The following is a 20,745-nucleotide window of genomic DNA, read 5'->3' on the forward strand; positions in this document are numbered from 1 at the left end:
ATATTTCTAACCATCAAGCCTTTTGCCTTCCAGTGTGTTTGTTTTCTGTCCAGTCTGCTGCATTTCCTTTGCAGAATGGACAAACCATTCTGTCCTTTGCGGTTCAGTGAACTTCTAATATTAAAATGAGCACACCACAGCAACCTTGTAAACCCCTTACATGCCTCCCTGCCAGATCGGTCAAATCTAAAGCCTAAAAAGGAGAAGGGACAAAATTGAGATTGCATCAAAGACAGAATAAAACACATTTCAATTTTTTTGTCTTTGTTTTTAGTGTGCTAACACAATTTGACACTTAAGAATCTCAAGATTTTATTAATTCTTCTTGCCCTTGGAGATTCCAGCTTTTCTTTTTTTATGATGACATAGCTGTATTACACCTTCTTGTTTTTGTGTGTGAGGTTTCCTTTTGGGGCAGTAAGACGTTATTCTGCACAATGGCGGTGCCCATGCAGTTTGTCTACCATGAAAGCATCGACCATGTTCTCTAGGTACTTCTGCCTTTAACATGGGTAGACTGGATTTTTAATTTCCCTTCAAGTAAATATATAAAGTGAATAAAAAGATATCATTACAAATAAAAAAGAAACAGATATTTTATCATGCCATTTTTTTATCTTTATTTCTTAAAATAAATATTAACAGCTATTATATTTTAAAGCGACTTTTTAATTACAAAAAAGTATATCCGACGATGTCTTAGAATGAAATGTTCAATCTATTGTTTCTTCTAAATAATATATAAATTAAATAAATATATATATTTATATATATACAGTACAGACCAAATGTTTGGACACACCTTCTCATTTAAAGATTTTTCTGTATTTTCTTGACTATGAAAATTGTACATTCACACTGAAGGCATTAAAACTATGAATTAGCACATGTGGAATTATATACTTAACAAAAAAGTGTGAAAAAACTGAAAATATGTCTTATATTCTAGGTTCTTCAAAGTAGCCACCTTTTGCTTTGATGACTGCTTTGCACAGTCTTGGCATTCTCTTGATGAGCTTCAAGAGGTAGTCACCAGAAATGGTTTTCACTTCACAGGTGAGCCCTGTAAGGTTTAATAAGTGGGATTTTTTGCCTTATAAATGGGGTTGGGACCATCAGTTGTGTTGTGCAGAAGTCAGGTGGATATACAGCTGACAATCCTACTGAATAGACTGTTAGAATTTGTATTATGGAAAGAAAAAAGCAACTAAGTAAAGAAAAACGAGTGGCCATCATTACTTTAAGAAATGAAGGTCAGTCAGTCCGAAAAATTGGGCAAACTTTAAAAGTGTCCTCAAGTGCAGTTGCAAAAACCATCAAGCGCTACAAAGAAACTGTCTCACATGAGGACTGCCCCAGGAAAGGAAGACCAAGAGTCACCTCTGCTTCTGAGGATAAGTTTATCCGAGTCACCAGCCTCAGAAATCGCAGGTTAACAGCAGCTCAGATTAGAGACCAGGTCAATGCCACACAGAGTTCTAGCAGCAGACACATTTCTACAACAACTGTTAAGAGGAGACTTTGTGCAGCAGGCCTTCATGGTAAAATAGCTGCTAGGAAACCACTGCTAAGGACAGGCAACAAGCAGAAGAGACTTGTTTGGGCTAAGGAACACAAGGAATGGACATTAGACCAGTGGAAATCTGTGCTTTGGTCTGATGAGTCCAAATTTGAGATCTTTGGTTCCAACCACCGTGTCTTTGTGCGACGCAGAAAAGGTGAACGGATGGACTCTACATGCCTGGTTCCCACCGTGAAGCATGGAGGAGGAGGTGTGATGGTGTGGGACTGCTTTGCTGGTGACACTGTTGGGGACTTATTCAAAATTGAAGGCATACTGAACCAGCATGGTTACCACAGCATCTTGCAGCGGCATGCTATTCCATCAGGTTTGCGTTTAGTTGGACCATCATTTATTTTTCAACAGGACAATGACCCCAAACACACCTCCAGGCTGTGTAAGGGCTATTTGACCAAGAAGGAGAGTGATGGGGTGCTACGCCAGATGACCTGGCCTCCACAGTCACCAGACCTGAACCTAATCGAGATGGTTTGGGGTGAGCTGGACCGCAGAGTGAAGGCAAAAGGGCCAACAAGTGCTAAGCATCTCTGGGAACTCCTTCAAGATTGTTGGAAGACCATTTCCGATGACTACCTCTTGAAGCTCATCAAGAGAATGCCAAGAGTGTGCAAAGCAGTCATCAAAGCAAAAGGTGGCTACTTTGAAGAATCTAGAATATAAGACATATTTTCAGTTGTTTCAGACTTTTTTGTTAACTATATAATTCCACATGTGTTAATTCATCGTTTTGATGCCTTCAGTGTGAATCTATAATTTTCATAGTCATGAAAATACAGAAAAATCTTTAAATGAGAAGGTGGGTCCAACCTTTTGGTCTGTACTGTATATATATATATATATATATATATATATATATATAGAGAGAGAGAGAGAGAGAGATATATGCTGTAATATGTATAACTAAAAGGGGTTGTCCACTTTCAGAAAAGCTTGGTCCCCCTTATACACATCTTTCCGAGGTCCAGCTCTGAATCTCTGCTGCTGTGTTTGATATTGGATGAGGCACACACTGAGGTGACATTGATAGCACGCGAGCCAATCACTGAGTTCATTTAGATGGAATGCCCTGCTCAGAGTTGCTGATTGGCTGTCGATGTGACATCAGCGCTGCAGGCAATATCAGACTCAGAAGGAGTCTGAGGATGGTGGATCTGGGGATGGTGAGTAATATTCGGCTTTTTTCATAATAAACTCTGCTGGGGTATAAGACTTTCTACCATAATCCAACCCCTTTAATAGGTTTTCCAGTTTGGGCAATATTTTTTAGATCGTTGAGCTTCTTGTAATTGAACTTCAGCAATCTTCTATAATATAATCAGCGATGTGTCCTGTCCGAAGCCTCTATAGACTGCACAAGCGCGATACGCCTGCGCAGTCTGACCCCAGGCAAAAGAACGCTTCCAGCCGTTACAGGTGACTGGTAAGAGGAGTGTGGCGCCGGAGATCGCGGTATGCGTAGGCACTGAACGCGCGTACTCCGGCGCCATTTTGCTGAATACATTCTGCAAATGTATCTTCATTAAAATGGCGCCAGATATCGCACTATGCAGTTGCTGATTTCGGCGCCATTTTAGTAAAATAGCACAGGCGACGCGCTGCAGAGAAACGATGGAATGGTGAGTAGGAGTGGTTTTTTTTATTTAATTGGTGGTTGGATGGGTCAGAACAAAATAGGATGGGGGCGCAGGATGGGGGCAGCACATAACAGGATGGGGGAAGCACATAGGATGGGGAAGCACAAAACAGAATGGGGGAGCAAAAAACAGGATGGGGGTGTGTGGCACCCCATGGGCTGGTTGCCACAGTAGTGCTGCCTCCTTCACCGGAGGTGATTTACGCTTGCAAGCAGGAGGAGCTCCCTACGTCAGGTAAACTCCACATGCACACACAGGTTCTGATCCCTTACCTGAAGAGGGAGCTCTACACCCTTTTTTTTGGGGAGCTGCTTTTTCTGGTTGGGGGGAGGAGTTAGTCAGTGAGTGTGAGAGGGAAGGGAGAGGGGGAGAAAGCAGCAGAGGGAGATGGAGAAAGTTCTGGGGAGCAGAGCACGTGAAGAGCTCACCCAAGGCCGCGGAGCAGAGGACGCCAGAGTCCTGGGTTGTACAGGGATTTCACGTCCCAGCAATCGAATCTGGGGGACAGGGGACTGCAAGTTTTCTGGCCACAAGCAGAAGCCCGGCAGAACAGCAGCATAACTAGAGCCTGGAGCTGCACCCAAGACGGCAGTACCCATTATAGGTTCGCACCGCCTGCTAGCACGGAGCTTGGGGCAGGAGTAAAGAAGAGGGACCGCTGAGTAGCTCACAGGCAGCGGGGCCCGCAACGGAGAAGCGCAGCAGGCAGGCCTCCAAACCCACCTGACGGGGCGGACTCCAACAGCTTCCAGGCTGATCGGACCCTACTGGACCTGGTGACCAGTGCCCCGGACTCCACAGCTTTCCCTGCAGAAAAGGTAACCAGACTGCATTTCTTGTGTCTGTCTTCTTCTTCTGCACCTCCCCGCAGCTGTGCTACCATCGCAACTATCATCACTGCTGCCACCCTGCTCTCTGCACCCTGTTTCCCCTGCCGCCATCCTTCATATCAGCTTTCTCAGTCCCTGGGGGCCCGCTTCACCTGTGGGAAGTGTTTCATCTCAGCTGCTATACCATCTATCCCCCAGGGCCCACACAGCAGCGCTGGTCATCCCAGACCAGGCACCACAGGTGGCGTCACATAAAGACTACAAATCCGCTGTAAATACTCCTCTCATCTGCTCGGCCAGGGCCACGGACCTGGGCCACTGCCACCGTGACCTCCCTGGAAGACTGCTGGCCCAGCTACCGAGTACCCTAGGCCCTCATGACCGCTGCAGGTGCACATCACATAACAGGATGGGGGCGCATGGACCAGGATAGGGGACCATATACCAATAAAAATGCTCGCCACTAGAATGGGTTCAATAGCTAGTATGGTATAAAAAGACTTACTGATCTAACCAATCAAATGAAAGCCCTATCGAGTGATTTTTTCCATTACCTCTACACCAAATATGGCATTGGAAAAGGATTGCCTAACATCGTGTCCATATAAATTTCTTGAAAAAGTTTATTCATTGTAAAGGTGTACTACGAATTCCAATTCTATTTTTCAGTCTTCCTAAATCCTGTCTGTAGTCATGGGTTCTATAAACTGGTCTTAACTTTACAGTAGCTATCGTCTCCTTAACACTGAAATTTGGTAGCTCAAAAGACTTTCCAAATAGCCCACAGCTACTTCCTTGAATTATTGTGAACTGTGACAAATACCCGAAAAACACAAGGGTCATAAACAATTTTGTAGCCAATAAATATAACACTGGGGGCTCTGGTGGGTGCTTAATTCTGCACTTATAGACAGTCTATGTGATCACTTACTACTTCTCGTGCTAACGGCATTGTACATACTTTCTTTCCTATCCACAAGCTTTTTGATTTACCTTCTCTGAACAGTGCTCTGCTTCTACACCTGATACTTTTAACACTGAGAGAAAGAAGGCGATGATCAGAGAGATTCAATACAGTCAACCACAGTGTATAGTTAAAACTATGCCAGAAGCAACAGGACAGCCAGCTAGGTGAAGCGTTTGCACAAGCTCTACAGTAGCAAGATGGTAGAAATTTTAGAAATCTGCTTAATTTTATACTTAGGAAGCAAACATTACGATAATAAAATCAGTGCAAATAGTAAATATATAAAAATTTCCCTTATAAATTCTGCATAACTAAAGGCATATATTGCATCATGTAAATTTCTGAAAAGTCTCTTCATCATTGGAACATTTTTTTGTAAATTTACAAAAAAAATTTCTTCTACAGTCGATTTATAGTTTCTATAAAAAAAGTTTTCGTTTTCTTAGCACTTCTGAGATTTATTAGCCTGAAAGTCTGCCCATACATTCTGTAGTTCTTTTCCAGCATAATGATGCACTGTAACAACTTTCCTAAATTTGCAAAGGTCATAATCAAACCTGTAGGTATTAAATGTACCATGTGGGGGTTCAGTTGGTGGAATGTGGAGCTCAAACAAGCAAATTCCCATAAAAGCATCTTCCATGGGGATGACTCTAATCTCTTGGGCCACATCATAGATTTTTTTTGCCATATCAACTGAAAAGACATATCCAGGACCAGAGCAATAGGGTGGGTAGGTATCATTTGGATAGACTTCCTTAGGTACATACCACTTGTAAGCCTTGTCTCTTAAAGGTCCAGTGTTGGCAATAATTGCTCCAGTAAAATAATTTGTACGAACAGATAAGTCTGGATAAAGAACCTTGTGGACCAAAAAATCTATATTAAGAAATATGTCGTTGTCTATCTTCATGACATAACTGGCAGAAGGACAGAATTTGATCACCCACTCCATACCCATTAAAGTTTTCAAGGTCAAATTGTAATAGGTGTCCATGAAGTCTTGTTGTACGATGTCACCAAAGGTCATACTTTCCTCCAATAACAAATTCTGGGTTTTGTCAGGAACAATCTGAGGAAGACCCACTAGAAAAATCCTGACCACCTCAATATCATAAATACTTACATTACCCCATGTCTGTCGTATTGTATGTCTAGACTCTAAGTCCTGGGACTCTACAAGGACCATTATAACAAGGAAAGGCTTCCGATTCTTACACTTGTCCGGTTGGTTAATGATGAACTTGTATGGAAATGGGTACGGAGGAGCCAGAGGGTGCTTGAAGGCTGGGTAAGTCAAATTATTCACAGGTTTTTTTCCTTGTTGCAATCTGGAATAATTTTGAAACCATATTTTCATAAGTCCTGATCTTTTTTCATTGTACAAAAAGTAGCTATAAAAAATCATAAGAATCAGCAGAAATAAAGTGGAGAATTTCGCAAAACAAATTGGACCATTCATGCTGCAATTAAAAGTCAGGATCTCGCCAAGATTCCTGCAGAGAGAGCAAAGTTTGAAATAAAAAATTAAGTTATGAATGGAAAAAATATTAAGAAATTATAAGAAAAGCTTTAGCTAATCCTGACAGATGACACAATTATACCATACTGATAGAAAACCCTCCGAAGCAGACTCATTTTGACCTTTATTTTATGATTTGCCTTTAGACATTGTTGGTCTGTGAACTGTTCCACAGGTGTTGTCCTTAATGGATTGGTATCCTATAGCTGAACAGCACATCTAGAACAAACATGCAAAATCTTATGTCTCAGTTGGAGTTTTAAAAAGCACATTCCTATCAGACTGTTGTTGTTATAATGAACCAGCCTTGACCATCGTATGCTCTTATGGATGAATCAAAATGTAATAGACAATAACCATAAAGTGTAGTGGAAGAGGAGCAAATGACCATAAACTTCCAGCTTTTGACATGGTTGTTCCTTTGAGATTCTTGTTCCTTTGACCCTCAACTTCCAGCTTTTGATAACAGTTTTGCTATGAGTCATCAAGACTAAAAAAGGTCTATGTCTGGAAGAATTCAAGTAGTTTTTGAGACTTTATCCATTATTTAAAATTATATTTTTCCATTACTTCATTATTTCTTCCCTAATTAATTTTTGCAAAATTACGAGATGGTGTCAACAACTTATTTGCAATAAAGGTCCTTAAGGTCTCTTAATTCCAAAGTAGGGGATCCCTTTGATAATGGCCTCAAGTTTGTTTGACTTTGTTCTCCTGAAAATTGTGTGAGTTTTCTTGGGGGAACTCTCCCCAGCCTGCTCAGTCATCCATGAAGCTGATGTTTGAGCTCCTCTTGGACGTGGCTGCATTAATACTGCTCTTCTAATCTGACTCTTCCCCATACTAGCCCAATCTTTCACCTGGTACCCTCACAGGGAGGAAGCCTCCCTCTTCTGACACACTGAATGTCAGATCATCAATGCTCAGGCCTTGTCTGAAGCCTAAGTTCTTCTCATCTCAACTATGGCCGCAGGCTGTCTCTCTTAGCTGACTTTCTTGGTCTACCATGGCCATCTTCTTCAGTGGTTTGGGCTTCACCAGTTCATCTGCTGTGACACTCTAATGTACCTATGCCATTACGCTTGCTGTGCTTCACCTCTACTCATCTCCAAAACCATTCTAAGGCCCCCCCTGGGACATGTAATTTTGTATTTATAGTATATACATTATCAGTCTCTCACTTGGTCAGCACATTCACTTAGACATTGCACAACAAAACAGGTCTTACAGTCACAATGGGAGTATTGAGTGTCATAGTTGTCTATTCCAAGATGGAGGAAATAACCTATTTACAAAGTCCTTAAGATCCAGTAGTCTCAGTGATAGGTGGTACTATTATAGCCCTCTCCAGGCCCAAAGTGCCTTCAATTTAGGTCTCCGGCAGTTTGTCTCCTTGCTTGGGGCAATTCTCCTCTCACTGCTCAGTGCTCCCAAGGGCTGAGACACTTCTTGTTTTTTTTTTACCAGCAGCAACACCTCTTCTTTGACAAAGCGCATCATCAGTCTTGAAGAAACAGCACAGCTCAAAATATTTAAAGGGACTGTGTTACTTTGTCAAGAGGTATATCGCCTCCAAATCTTAAAGGTTCACCAAAACTGAAGTTGTCTGAGAAATCTTGATCTCTTCTGGTCTGCACAGATGCTTGGATCAGGATTTAGTGTAAACCTAGAAATCCTTAGGTTCTTTCTTGTTTTGTCTTTGGCCTGGTCATTTTGTTGGTGGTATAATGGTGCAGACAGGTCTACAAAGTTTCCTTATACTTCAGGAGCCTGCGAGACATTCCAGACAAGTCACCATTTCTTATTGATGATCTTCGTGCATGAGGCAGATCTGAGTTTAAGAACCAAGATTAGTGAAGTTGCTCAGATGAATTAGTCTATTTGAACATCTTCTAGTTCAAGATAGAAAATAACAGCAGTCATTTGATCAAAGGACACATCAAGATCAAAGAAGTCTTGGTGCAAACATGTCACAGGGCCTTCTGCTATTTCTGAAATGGAACTAAAATGGTGCTACAGTAAGAGTGCCATAAATAATACTACCATACAGTGCCATAGAGTACAGCGATTCAGACTAAAATATACATGGCAGCAGTAATGCACCCCATGCCCGAATCATGGACAGCAGAAATCAGAAAACGGGTTCCCTTTAACTATTTACTGCAATTAATTTAGTGGATGTCTCCTTGTGGTAGAGATCCTGTAGTCTTGTCCTGTATGCACAGTTGAAGCAAAATGTAAAAGACGCTGATAAGAACAACCATCTGTATTGTTCTTTCATTCGACAAACAGTTCCTTAAATTAACAATGGTGTATCAGATTCGGTAGTTCTGAGGTTTCTACACTACAGAGCTGATAAGGAGGAAAATATCTTACTCAACAACCGAAGGTTAATATGAAACAAATAATATTCAGTTTATTCTCATTGGCAGAAAACTGCTGTTACCATTAATTATGAAAAAATATGTATATAATCTTCTATATGCAAAAATAAAACCTAACATAATTTAAAAAAAAAACTTTGTTGCCTTACTTTGCTGTTTTCACTGTATTTTTTAAGGAAAAAGTACTTATATGTAGCATTACAAGTTTAAGTACTACGAATACACTGTGGCCCAACAGTCTTGTTGAAACCTTAAAGAGGTGGTCCAATATGAATCGTCATCAGGGAGCGGTGATAGAAGCAGGGTGAGTGACACCAGCGCCACCTCACAGCTTCTATCGCTACTTGCAAACAAATTATCATCAGGAGGCAGTGATTGAAGCTGTGTGATTGAAAACAATGCCGCCCCCTGATGACGATACGTTTGAGGGTGGTGATAGAAGCTGTGGGGCGGCGCTGCTGTCACTTACCCTGCTTCTATCACTGCCCCCGATGACATCTCATTTCACAGTAAGATGCTGCTACTGGCAGGGACAGAAGCAGAGCATCTTTCTCACTTCTCCCACAGCTTCTATCAGCACCATGGATTCAGGACATCTTCAGAGGGTAATGATGAAAGAAACTGTGTTATGTGATTGCAGCACCACCCCCCGATGACGTCCTGTTCAAGGATGGGTGATAAATGCTGCAAAGAAGTGAGTGCATCCCCAGCCTCCGGTGATGTCCTGTGTGAAGCTTTTCTCAAACAAGACATCACAGGCAGGGAAGTAAAAAAATCAGAGTGGGGTATTTTATAATAAAGCACATTACAAAATTGCTCAGGTGTAAAATTAGATATTTGAAAAGGACTTTTTAGGTACTGGACTCATGTTCCCATGCATGTAATTCACCCCTTAGCACCAAGTAAGTTAGAAGTCATGAAAAACATGCTGTTGACTGATCTGCTAAACTCATAAAATAATATAGAATAATATCTAAGGGGTAATTTTTCTCCTTATGGAAAGTGACACACCAGCTCAGGCACGTCAAGGTAAGGAGGCAATGCTCCTCTGGGAAATTTAATATGCAAATTGCCTCTTCAGAGAAAAAGAGGACTTGTACTCTATAGCGCCACCTATTGGAAGCAGCAATCCTACAAGACACAATCAATCCTTTAACAAGTCGTGCAATATGACTTAGGATAAAAGCCAAATCAGAATCTCAATTTGCAGACACTGTGTTTCGGGCTGTTGGCCCTCGTCAGTGCAAAGTATGAGATCTGATTTGGCTAGGTGAAAGGCTTTGGACTGAGGTCTAAGGGGTAATTTTTCTCCTTATGGACAGTGACACACCAGCTCTGGCATGTCAAGGTAAGGAGGCTTATTCACCATGCAATGCTCCTCTGGGAAATTTAATATGCAAATTGCCTCTTCAGAGAAAAAGAGGACTTGTAATTTTTATACACTGCTCAAAAAAATAAAGGGAACACTTAAACAACAGAATATAACTCCAAGTAAATCAAACTTCTGTGAAATCAAACTGTCCACTTAGGAAGCAACACTGATTGACTATCAATTTCACATGCTGTTGTGCAAATGGAATAGACAATAGATGGAAATTATTGGCAATTATCACCCTCAATAAAGGAGTGGTTCTGCAGGTGGGGACCACAGACCACATCTCAGTACCAATGCTTTCTCGCTGATGTTTTGGTCACTTTTGAATGTTGGTTGTGCTTTCACACTCGTGGTAGCATGAGACGGACTCTACAACCCACAGAAGTTGCTCAGGTAGTGCAGCTCATCCAGGATATCACATCAACGCGAGCTGTGGTAAGAAGGTTTGCTGTGTCTGTCAGCGTAGTGTCCAGAGGCTGGAGGCGCTATGAGGACAGGCCAGTACACCAGGAGACGAGGAAGGGGCCATAGGAGGGCAACAACCCAGCAGCAGGACCGCTACCTTCACCTTTGTGCAAGGAGGAACAGGAGGAGCCTTGCAAAACGACCTCCAGCAGGCCAAAAATGTGCATGTGTCTACACAAACGGTTAGAAACCGACTCTATGAGGGTGGTATGAGGGCCCGACGTCCACAGATGGGGGTTGTGCTCACAGTCCAACACTGTGTTGGACGCTTGGCATTTGCCACAGAACACCAGGATTGGCAAAGTCGCCACTGGTGCCCTGTGCTCTTCACAGATTAAAGCAGGTTCACAATGAGGACATGTGACGGACGTGACAGAGTCTGGAGATGCCGTGGAGAGCAATCTGCTGCCTGCAACATCCTTCAGCATGACCGGATTGGCAGTGGGTCAGTAATGGTGTGGAGTGGCATTTCTTTGGAGGGCTGCACAGCCCTCCATGTGCTCGCCAGAGGTAGCCTGACTGCCATTAGGTACCGAGATGAAATCCTCAGACCCCTTGTGAGACCATATGCTGGTGCGGTTGACCCTGCGTTCCTCCTAATGCAGGACAATGCTAGAACTCATGTGGCTGGAGTGTGTCAGCAGTTCCTGCAAGATGAAGGCATTGAAGCTATAGACTGGCCCGCCCGTTCCCCAGACCTGAATCCGATTGAGCACATCAGGGACATCATGCCTCGCTCCATCCACCAATGTCACGTTGCACCACAGACTGTCCAGGAGTTGGCGGATGCTTTAGTCCAGGTCTGGGAGGAGATCCCACAGGAGACCATCCGCAACCTGATCAGGAGCATGCCCAGGCGTTGTAGCGAGGTCATACAGGCACGTGGAGGCCACACACAATACTGAGCCTCATTTTGACTTGTTTTAAGGACATTACATCAAAGTTGGATCAGCCTGTAGTGTGTTTTTCCACTTGAATTTTGGGAGTGACTCCAAATCCAGGCCTCCATTGGTTAATAAATTTGATTTACATTGATGATTTTTGTGTGATTTTGTTGTCAGCACATTCAACTTTGTACAGAACAAAGTATTCAATGAGAATATTTCATTCATTCAGATCTAGGATGTGCTATTTGAGTGTTCTCTTTATTTTTTTGAGCAGTGTAGTTAGTTTGAATGTGTAGTAACTCCTCTCTGTACTATATGGCTTTTCAGTAGTTTCTTTGTCTTAGTTTCTTGATTTTGATAAATAAGCAGATAAAGGTTGTGTCAAAGATGACACCGGAGAGACCACGCAGATGCCACTGTTGCCAACAATTGTCAAGGATCACAGAGAGGGGGGTCACGTTGAACCCACCACGCTGTTATCTTTTTGTCATGAACAGCCCTCTGCTGCACCCTATCGTCAGGACAATTGCACAATTGACCGAAGATAAACAGATGAGGCGGCGGCTGTTACTACTTATAGGCTGGATATTGGAGAACTAACAGTGAGCGTATGGTATATACACCTCCAAATGCAATGCATGAGATATATATATACCCTAGTACAGTCACTACTAACTCCACGATAACTCAAGAAAGATTATTAGCTGCCACCACCAATCGATTATACAGGCCAACTGGACGCCTGATTTCTGGTAGCATATGGCTTTTAGGAGTGTGGTTAACAGAACAAAAGGAACAGAACTATTAAACTTTATATATAATCCAGAATAATAGCCAGTGTTTATAAAAAAATATACAAAAGATTTTACAAAGGGGACAAAACAATACAGCATATACAATTACAAAAAATAAAAGGATAAACAAAAGAAGCTAACTACGCTCGTTATAGAGATGGCTCAGCTTAGTGAAGGAGAGCACTTCGATTGGAAATGTCCAGTGAACGGGGATCACGCATACACTGATATGTATCTCTCTGCATGGAACACAGATCATAATTCTCCTTGTCCTTTTATCAGCACCTTAGTTACACCCACACACCTCCCCTTAATGATCCAAAATAGGGCTGGTCATAGGATGTGGCATCAGTTTCTGAAAATTATGATATTCCCAACATTCACGATATCTTCACTCCTGATGATCACAGGCATTTGTTATCGCCATCATATTCTTTATCAGGATTTTACCTTTTCACAGATATGGCATGGCATGGCTGTTGTGAGCGATCTGATAGGCCGGTGTCACAGTTATGAAAAAATATGAATATTCTTCCCCGATCAGTCCTGAAGTTAAAAATGTATGTCCCATCAATATCTGATCTATACGAATCCCAATATTCCTAACTGCACATTGGAGACACAAAGTCTGGGGAAGTTCTTTCATCATAGCAGCTCATCCTAGAAAAGAGCCTACTGCCCCCCTTTAATCAAACAAACACCAAATTTCATGTCCATTCCCACAATACTTATCCTGCTTTAATTGTTTGGTCACACGGGTCACATATAATTGCGCTGAAAATTCTGCCATTTCTGGCCTCCATTGAAATTTTGTTGCATGTGTCAGCAAACTTATTGACACGAGGTCGGCGCTCTTAAAAATAGTTACCTACAGGCCAGCTATCTAAAACTGTTGTTTTCCATCACACGGATCACATATATGTTCGCTCCAAATTCAGTCATTTGTAGTGAGCGTGGAAGATATTGTCCTCCATTTAAAATGGGCAAGGTGCGTGGCAAGGGACAGGGAACTGAACGTGATGTTGATGGTGCATGCAGAGGCCGAGCCCGTGGAGAAGCTGAAATTGTGCCACAACAAACACCCATATCTTCTCACTCGACCTTCCTGTCCCAATTAATAGGGGACAGCAGAACACCACTATTGAACATAGAGCAGTGTGAAAAGGTTATTGGTTGGATAGCAGATAATGCTTCCAGTCACTTAGCCACCACCACCCTTTCTTCCACACAGTCAAGTCTCAGTAGCCGTGAGTCTGGACCGCATATTTCTCACACTGATCCTCCTTCCTCCCACCATGCCGAGTGCCCGGAGACAACTGATCCCACACTTGGACAATCCGAAGAGCTTGCTTTTCCATTTATAGATTCGGGCCTCTCGCTTCGTCCACTTGAAGCGGAGCAAGAGGTGATTGCATGTAGCAATGCCCAAATATTTGAGCAGCCACGGTCATACGAAGGCGACAGTGGGAAAGTGTTACAAGAGGTGGACGATGATGAGACACAATTGCCAGAAAGTCAGGAGGAGAACCAGGGTGCGGAAGTGGAAGATGAGGTGCTGGATGATATAGTAACTGACCCAACCTGGCAGGATGACATGCAAAGCGAGGACAGCAGCACACAGGGGGGGGGCAGAGCACCCCAACAGGCAGGAAGGAGCAGTGTGGTGGCCTCAGACAGAAGGCAAGCAACAGTTCACCGTAACACCAACATAAAGGAAGTTGCCAGTACAACTGTTAGGTCTTCCCAAGTCTGGTTGTTTTTTAAAGACTCTGCCGATAACCCCAAAAAGGCCATTTGCACCACCTGCCAGGCCAGCATCAGCAAGGGTAGCAAAACAACCAGCCTGACCACCACCAGCATGATCAGGCACATGGCAGCAAAGCACCCGACTTTGTGGGCCAAACCCCATGGTCCAGGAATAGTGTCTGGGGGTGACCCCACTGCTTCTTCCGCTGTTGTGCATGCAAGCCGATGCCCTGCCCATAGTGCATGCAAAGATGCCTCCTGCCCTGCACCTGTCATTGCACACTAGCACCATCAGCAAGCACGTCCCTGTCCCAGCGCAGCATTCAGTTGTCCATACCCCAGTCCTTGGAACACAAATACGCAGCAAACGCCCCACAGGCCACATTACTAAATTCCCACATTTCACGACTGCTTGCGCTCGAAATGTTGCCATTTAGGCACATGGAGATGTAAGTTTTCCGCATCCTGATGGCGGCGGCCGTCCCTCGGTACTCGGTCCCCAGCCGCCACTATTTCTCCCGGTGTGCAGTCCCCACAGTACACAAGCATGTGTGCCACAACATTAGCCGCGCCCTCAACAATGAAGTTACTGGGAAAGTCCACGTAACCATGGACACATGGACAAGTGCTTGTGGGCAGGGACGGTACATTTCGCTGACAGCACACTGGGTTAACATAGTGGAAGCCGGGACAAAGTCGGACCTTGGGATGGAACACATCTTTCCGATGCCAAGGATTGTGGGTCCTATGTCAATCAGGGTTGCCCCCACAGTCTACAGCTCCTGCACCTCAGCCTCCTCTCCAAAATGATCACATCAGTCACAAGCTGGAAGCACTGCACCACTGCCTCAGCCAAGCGACAACAGGCTGTGCTGAAGCTAATATGCTTAGGTGACTAACCGCACAATGCTGAAGAGTTGTGGACAGCTCTGAAAGAGCAGGTTGATCTGTGTCTGACACCGCTGAACCTACAGCCAGGCATGATCGTGTGTGACAATGGCCAGAACCTGGTAGCAGCTCTGAGGCGAGGTGAGCTCACACATGTACCATGCCTGGCCCATGTGCTTAACCTTGTGGTTCAGTGGTTTCTCAAAACCTACCCAGGGCTGCCGGATCTGCTTGTTAAAGTACGCCGCCTGTGTGCCCATTTTAGAAAGTCAGCTACAGCTTCCACCACCCTTGCCGTGCTTCAGCAGCGTTTGCAGCGTCTGGCTCACTGACTGGAGTGTGATGTCCCCACGCGTTAGAGGAACTCTACACTGCAGATGTTGGGAAGGATTTGTGAGCAGAAGAGGGCAGATGTTGACTACCAGCATCAACAAGGCAGTCGGTATTCAGTTCAGACTTCACACATTAGACCTCAGGAGTGGACATGGATGTCAGACATATTTACCATCCTCCAAAACTTTGAGGACTACACCCAGATGCTGAGCGGCGATGACTCCATAATTAGCATCACCATCCCGCTTCTCTGTCTTCGGAAATGCTCTCTGCTCACAATCAAAGAGGATGCATTGCAGGCTGAGCATGATGAGATGGAGCAAGGAACCATACGGGGTGATTACACACAGCCCAGCCTCATCTCATCCCAACGTGGATTGGGTGACAATGAGGAAGAGGAGGAAGAACAGAAGCTAGTTTCATGTGCTATAGACGGTACTACCTGCACAACTGTCATACCGTCTGGTCAGCGTGGATGGCCTGAGGACAGGGAGGAGGAGAAGGAGAGCAAGGTCAACCGTCCTCTTGGTGAGGACATGGAAGTCTTGCCTGTTAGCAGTCTGGCACGCATGGCTGAGTTTATGTTACGCTGCCTTTCCTGTGACCCTTACGTTCACAAAATTTTGGGCGACAGTCATTGCTGGTTGGTGACACTTCTAGACCCACACTACAAGGAGAACTTTCTATCTCTTATTCCTGAGGCGGACAGGTCTACTAAAATGCGGCAGTACCAGAAGGCCCTTGTTGCGGTATTAAAAAAATTCCCATTTGAAACCACTGGCGGCAGAGGCCACAGTTCACTGGACAACCAAGGAGTACAGGCAAGAGAGACACAACTCCGAGTAGAGGCAGGGGAACACTGTCAAAGTTCTGGGAGAGTTTTCTCAGCCCCTCCCATTGCACAGGCCCTGAGGCGCGGGGTACTCTCACAAGGAGTGCAAAGTTTGGGAAGATGCTGAGGGAGTACCTTGCTGACCGTACCAACGTCCTCCGTGATTCCTCTGAGCCTTATCATTATTGGGTATCCAAGCTGGACACGTGGAATGAACTGTCTCTCTACGCCTTGGAGGTCCTGGCCTGCCCTGCAGCTAGCGTTTTATCAGAGCAGGTTTTTAGTGCCGCTGGTGGAATTATAACCGATAAGCGCATCCGCCTGTCAACTGAAAATGCTGACAGGCTGACTCTTATAAAAATGAACAAGGGCTGGATTGGGCCAGACTTCTCAACACCACCGAATGATAGCAGAGTAACATAAACTCAAATCCAGTGTCTTTTTTTGGGAGGTGTATTCCCATGCACCTTTTCACACCCACACATGGGTATACGCTTCCTGATTTTGACTATTTGCTGTTGTCCTCCTCCTTCTCCTCATCCTCATCCTCCACCACCATATCACCAGGGTGACCGTGGTCCGTGATGCAACACCCACATAATTTTTTTAAAGGGTGTTTATGATGCCCGTAAAAAAAAAATGTATACAGTATGTTCATGTATACCCCCCAGGGGTAAATGTTTCTCAGCCCATACACTTGTGCACTTGTGCATGGGCATTACAGGTATAGGAGACCCGCTCCTTTCTAATGGGAAATTTTTTTTATGATGCCTCCTCCACGTATTTTCTAAGGGTCATTGGAGTGCCTCCAAATTTTTGGCAGCCCTTGCATTCACTACATAGGCCAAAACTATGGGAGACCCACTTCCTAATAATGGGAACATTTTTTCATGAGGCCCTCTACGTCTCTACCAAGGTGCATTGGAGTGCCTCCCATTTTTTGGTAGCCCTTGCATTCACTGAATAGGCAAACACAATGGGAGACCCACTTCCTAATAATGGGAACATTGTTTTCAGAAGGCCCTCTGACCTCCATGTCTCTTCTAAGGGGCATTGGAGTGCCTCCCAATTTTTGGCAGCCCTTGCATTCACTGCATAGGCCAATACTATGGGCGACCCACTTCCTAATAATGGGAACATTGCTTTCAGAAGGCCCTTTACGTCTCTTCCAAGGGGCATTGGAGTGCCTCCAAATTTTTGGCAGCCCTTGCATTCACTGTATAGGCCAACACTATGGGAGACCCACTTCCTAATAATTGGAACATTTTTTCATGAGGCCCTTTATGTCTCTTTCAAAGGGCATTGGAATGCCTCCCAATTTTTGGCAGCCCTTGCATTCACTGCACAGGCAAACACTACGGGAGAACTACTTTCTAATAATGGGAACATTGTTTTCAGGAGGCCCTCTGACCTCCACGTCTCTTTCAAGGGGCATTGGAGTGCCTCCAAATTTTTGGCAGCCCTTGCATTCACTGCATAGACCAACACTATGGGAGACCCACTTCCTAATCATGGGAACATTGTTTTCAGGAGGCCCTCTGACCTCCACGTCTCTTTCAAGGGGCATTGGAGTGCCTCCAAATTTTTGGCAGCCCTTGCATTCACTGCATAGGCCAACACTATGGGAGACCCACTTTCTAATGATGGGAACATTGTTTTCAGGAGGCCCTCTGACCTCCACGTCTCTTCCAAGGGGCATTGGAGTGCCTCCAAATTTTTGGCAGCCCTTGCATTCACTGCATAGGCCAACACTATGGGAGACCCACTTCCTAATAATGGGAACATTGCTTTCAGAAGGCCCTCTGACCTCCATGTCTCTTCTAAGGGGCATTGGAGTGCCTTCCAATTTTTGGCAGCCCTTGCAGTCACTGCATAGGCCAATACTATGGGCGACCCACTTCCTAATAATGGGAACATTGCTTTCAGAAGGCCCTTTACGTCTCTTCCAAGGGGCATTGGAGTGCCTCCAAATTTTTGGCAGCCCTTGCATTCACTGTATAGGCCAACACTATGGGAGACCCACTTCCTAATAATTGGAACATTTTTTCATGAGGCCCTTTACGTCTCTTTCAAAGGGCATTGGAGTGCCTCCCAATTTTTGTCAGCCCTTGCATTCACTGCACAGGCAAACACTATGAGAGAACTACTTTCTAATAATGTGAACATTGTTTTCAGGAGGCCCTCTGACCTCCACATCTCTTTCAAGGGTCATTGGAGTGCCTCCAAATTTTTGGCAGCCCTTGCATTCACTACATTGGCCAAAACTATGGGAGACCCACTTCCTAATAATGGGAACATTTTTTCATGAGGCCCTCTACGTCTCTACCAAGGTGCATTGGAGTGCCTCCCATTTTTTGGTAGCCCTTGCATTCACTGAATAGGCAAACACAATGGGAGACCCACTTCCTAATAATGGGAACATTGTTTTCAGAAGGCCCTCTGACCTCCATGTCTCTTCTAAGGGGCATTGGAGTGCCTCCCAATTTTTGGCAGCCCTTGCATTCACTGCATAGGCCAATACTATGGGCGACCCACTTCCTAATAATGGGAACATTGCTTTCAGAAGGCCCTTTACGTCTCTTCCAAGAGGCATTGGAGTGCCTCCAAATTTTTGGCAGCCCTTGCATTCACTGTATAAGCCAACACTATGGGAGACCCACTTCCTAATAATTGGAACATTTTTTCATGAGGCCCTTTACGTCTCTTTCAAAGGGCATTGGAGTGCCTCCCAATTTTTGGCAGCCCTTGCATTCACTGCACAGGCAAACACTATGGGAGAACTACTTTCTAATAATGGGAACATTGTTTTCAGGAGGCCCTCTGACCTCCACGTCTCTTTCAAGGCGCATTGGAGTGCCTCCAAATTTTTGGCAGCCCTTGCATTCACTGCATAGACCAACACTATGGGAGACCCACTTCCTAATCATGGGAACATTGTTTTCAGGAGGCCCTCTGACCTCCACGTCTCTTCCAAGGGGCATTGGAGTGCCTCCAAATTTTTGGCAGCCCTTGCATTCACTGCATAGGCCAACACTATGGGAGACCCACTTTCTAATGATGGGAACATTGTTTTCAGGAGGCCCTCTGACCTCCACGTCTCTTCCAAGGGGCATTGGAGTGGCTCCAAATTTTTGGCAGCCCTTGCATTCACTGCATAGGCCAACACTATGGGAGACCCACTTCCTAATAATGGGAACATTGCTTTCAGAAGGCCCTCTGACCTCCATGTCTCTTCTAAGGGGCATTGGAGTGCCTTCCAATTTTTGGCAGCCCTTGCATTCACTGCATAGGCCAATACTATGGGCGACCCACTTCCTAATTGTTATGCACACGCCCGGACTGGCTGGCGTGTGCGGGAGTAGTGGTTCCACTGGACCATGAACCGGAGAGTGCCTGGAGGGGCGTGACTAAGTATCTGGCCGATCCGACCAAGGTGGCACGACGGCATACGACGCCAGTGCACCAGGGAGAAACCGGGCAGAGGGACCAGGTGCTACTCCAGGTCAAACTCCGGACACGGGGGTTGACCCACACAGGGATTACTGGAACAGGCAGGTTAGGCTGGCACAGACTGGTGGATATAAGCGAACACGGCAGGTATGCAGACGGGTGGATACAGGCGAGTATGCAGGCGGGGAGGTACTGGCCGAAAGGACGGGCTGGAGCACAGAGAGGACAAGACCCAGTACAGACTGGGTCACAGAAACAGAACCGCAGATGCGGTAGCCAAACACAGCAGCGAGGGAACGCCCGAAGCGGTGGGCAAGAGCAGAGCAGGACGGGACTGCCGGAGTAGCGAGCACAAGCAGAGCAGGACAGGACTGCTGGAGCAGCGAGCAGATGCAGAGCAGGACGGGGCTGCCGGAGCAGCGAGCAGATGCAGAGCAGGACGGGGCTGCCGGAGCAGCGAGCAGATGCAGAGCAGAAACCGCAGGAGCGGCAAGCAAGGCAAGAGCAGAGTGGAAACCGCAAGAGCGGCAAGCTAAGCAGGAGCAGAGCGGTAAACAAGGCAGGAGCAGAGCGGAAACCGCAGAGCGGCAAACAAGGCAGGAGCAGAGCGGAAACCGCAAAGCGGCAAACAAGGCAGGAGCAGAGCGGCAAACAAGGCAGGAGCAGAGCGGAAACCGCAGAGCGGTAAACAAGGCAGGAGCAGAGCGGAAACCGCAGAGCGGAAAACAAGGCAGGAGCAGAGCGGAAACCGCAGAGCGGCAAACAAGGCAGGAGCAGAGCGGAAACCGCAGAGCGGCAAACAAGGCAGGAGCAGAGCGGAAACCGCAGAGCGGCAAACAAGGCAGGAGCAGAGCGGAAACCGCAGAGCGGCAAACAAGGCAGGAGCAGAGCAGAAACCGCAGAGCGGCAAACAAGGCAGGAGCAGAGCGGAAACCGCAGAGCGGCAAACAAGGCAGGAGCAGAGCGGAAACCGCAAAGCGGCAAACAAGGCAGGAGCAGAGCGGCAAACAAGGCAGGAGCAGAGCGGAAACCGCAGAGCGGCAAACAAGGCAGGAG

At 45.5% G+C, this 20,745-nt stretch overlaps 2 protein-coding genes across 3 annotated transcripts in view; both read right to left on the reverse strand.

Annotated features, from left to right (window-relative positions):
- LOC141166961 (beta-1,3-galactosyltransferase 1-like) overlaps positions 1-20,745 on the reverse strand; it is a 75,450-nt gene that overhangs the window by 20,308 nt on the left and 34,397 nt on the right. The window contains exon 1 of one of the 2 annotated variants that reach the window (XM_073654201.1): positions 6,140-6,158. The exons of the other annotated variant lie outside the window; for it this stretch is intronic. The gene's annotated coding sequence lies outside the window, so the exon portion shown is untranslated. Of the gene's footprint in view, positions 1-6,139; positions 6,159-20,745 lie in introns of those variants that run through there. 2 annotated transcript variants of the gene reach the window in all.
- The window catches only part of LOC141166960 (beta-1,3-galactosyltransferase 2-like), a 70,628-nt gene continuing 52,283 nt past the window's right edge, over positions 2,401-20,745 (reverse strand). The window contains exon 2 of the mRNA XM_073654199.1: positions 2,401-6,509. Within this exon, the coding sequence (XP_073510300.1) occupies positions 5,456-6,475 (1,020 nt within the window). The 5' untranslated portion in view covers positions 6,476-6,509 and the 3' untranslated portion in view covers positions 2,401-5,455. The remainder of the gene's footprint in view (positions 6,510-20,745) is intronic.

Source organism: Phyllobates terribilis, unplaced genomic scaffold (assembly GCF_046119375.1).
Source record: "Phyllobates terribilis strain yellow unplaced genomic scaffold, ASM4611937v1 Scaffold_11__3_contigs__length_659146591, whole genome shotgun sequence".
Lineage (NCBI taxonomy): Eukaryota > Metazoa > Chordata > Amphibia > Anura > Dendrobatidae > Phyllobates > Phyllobates terribilis.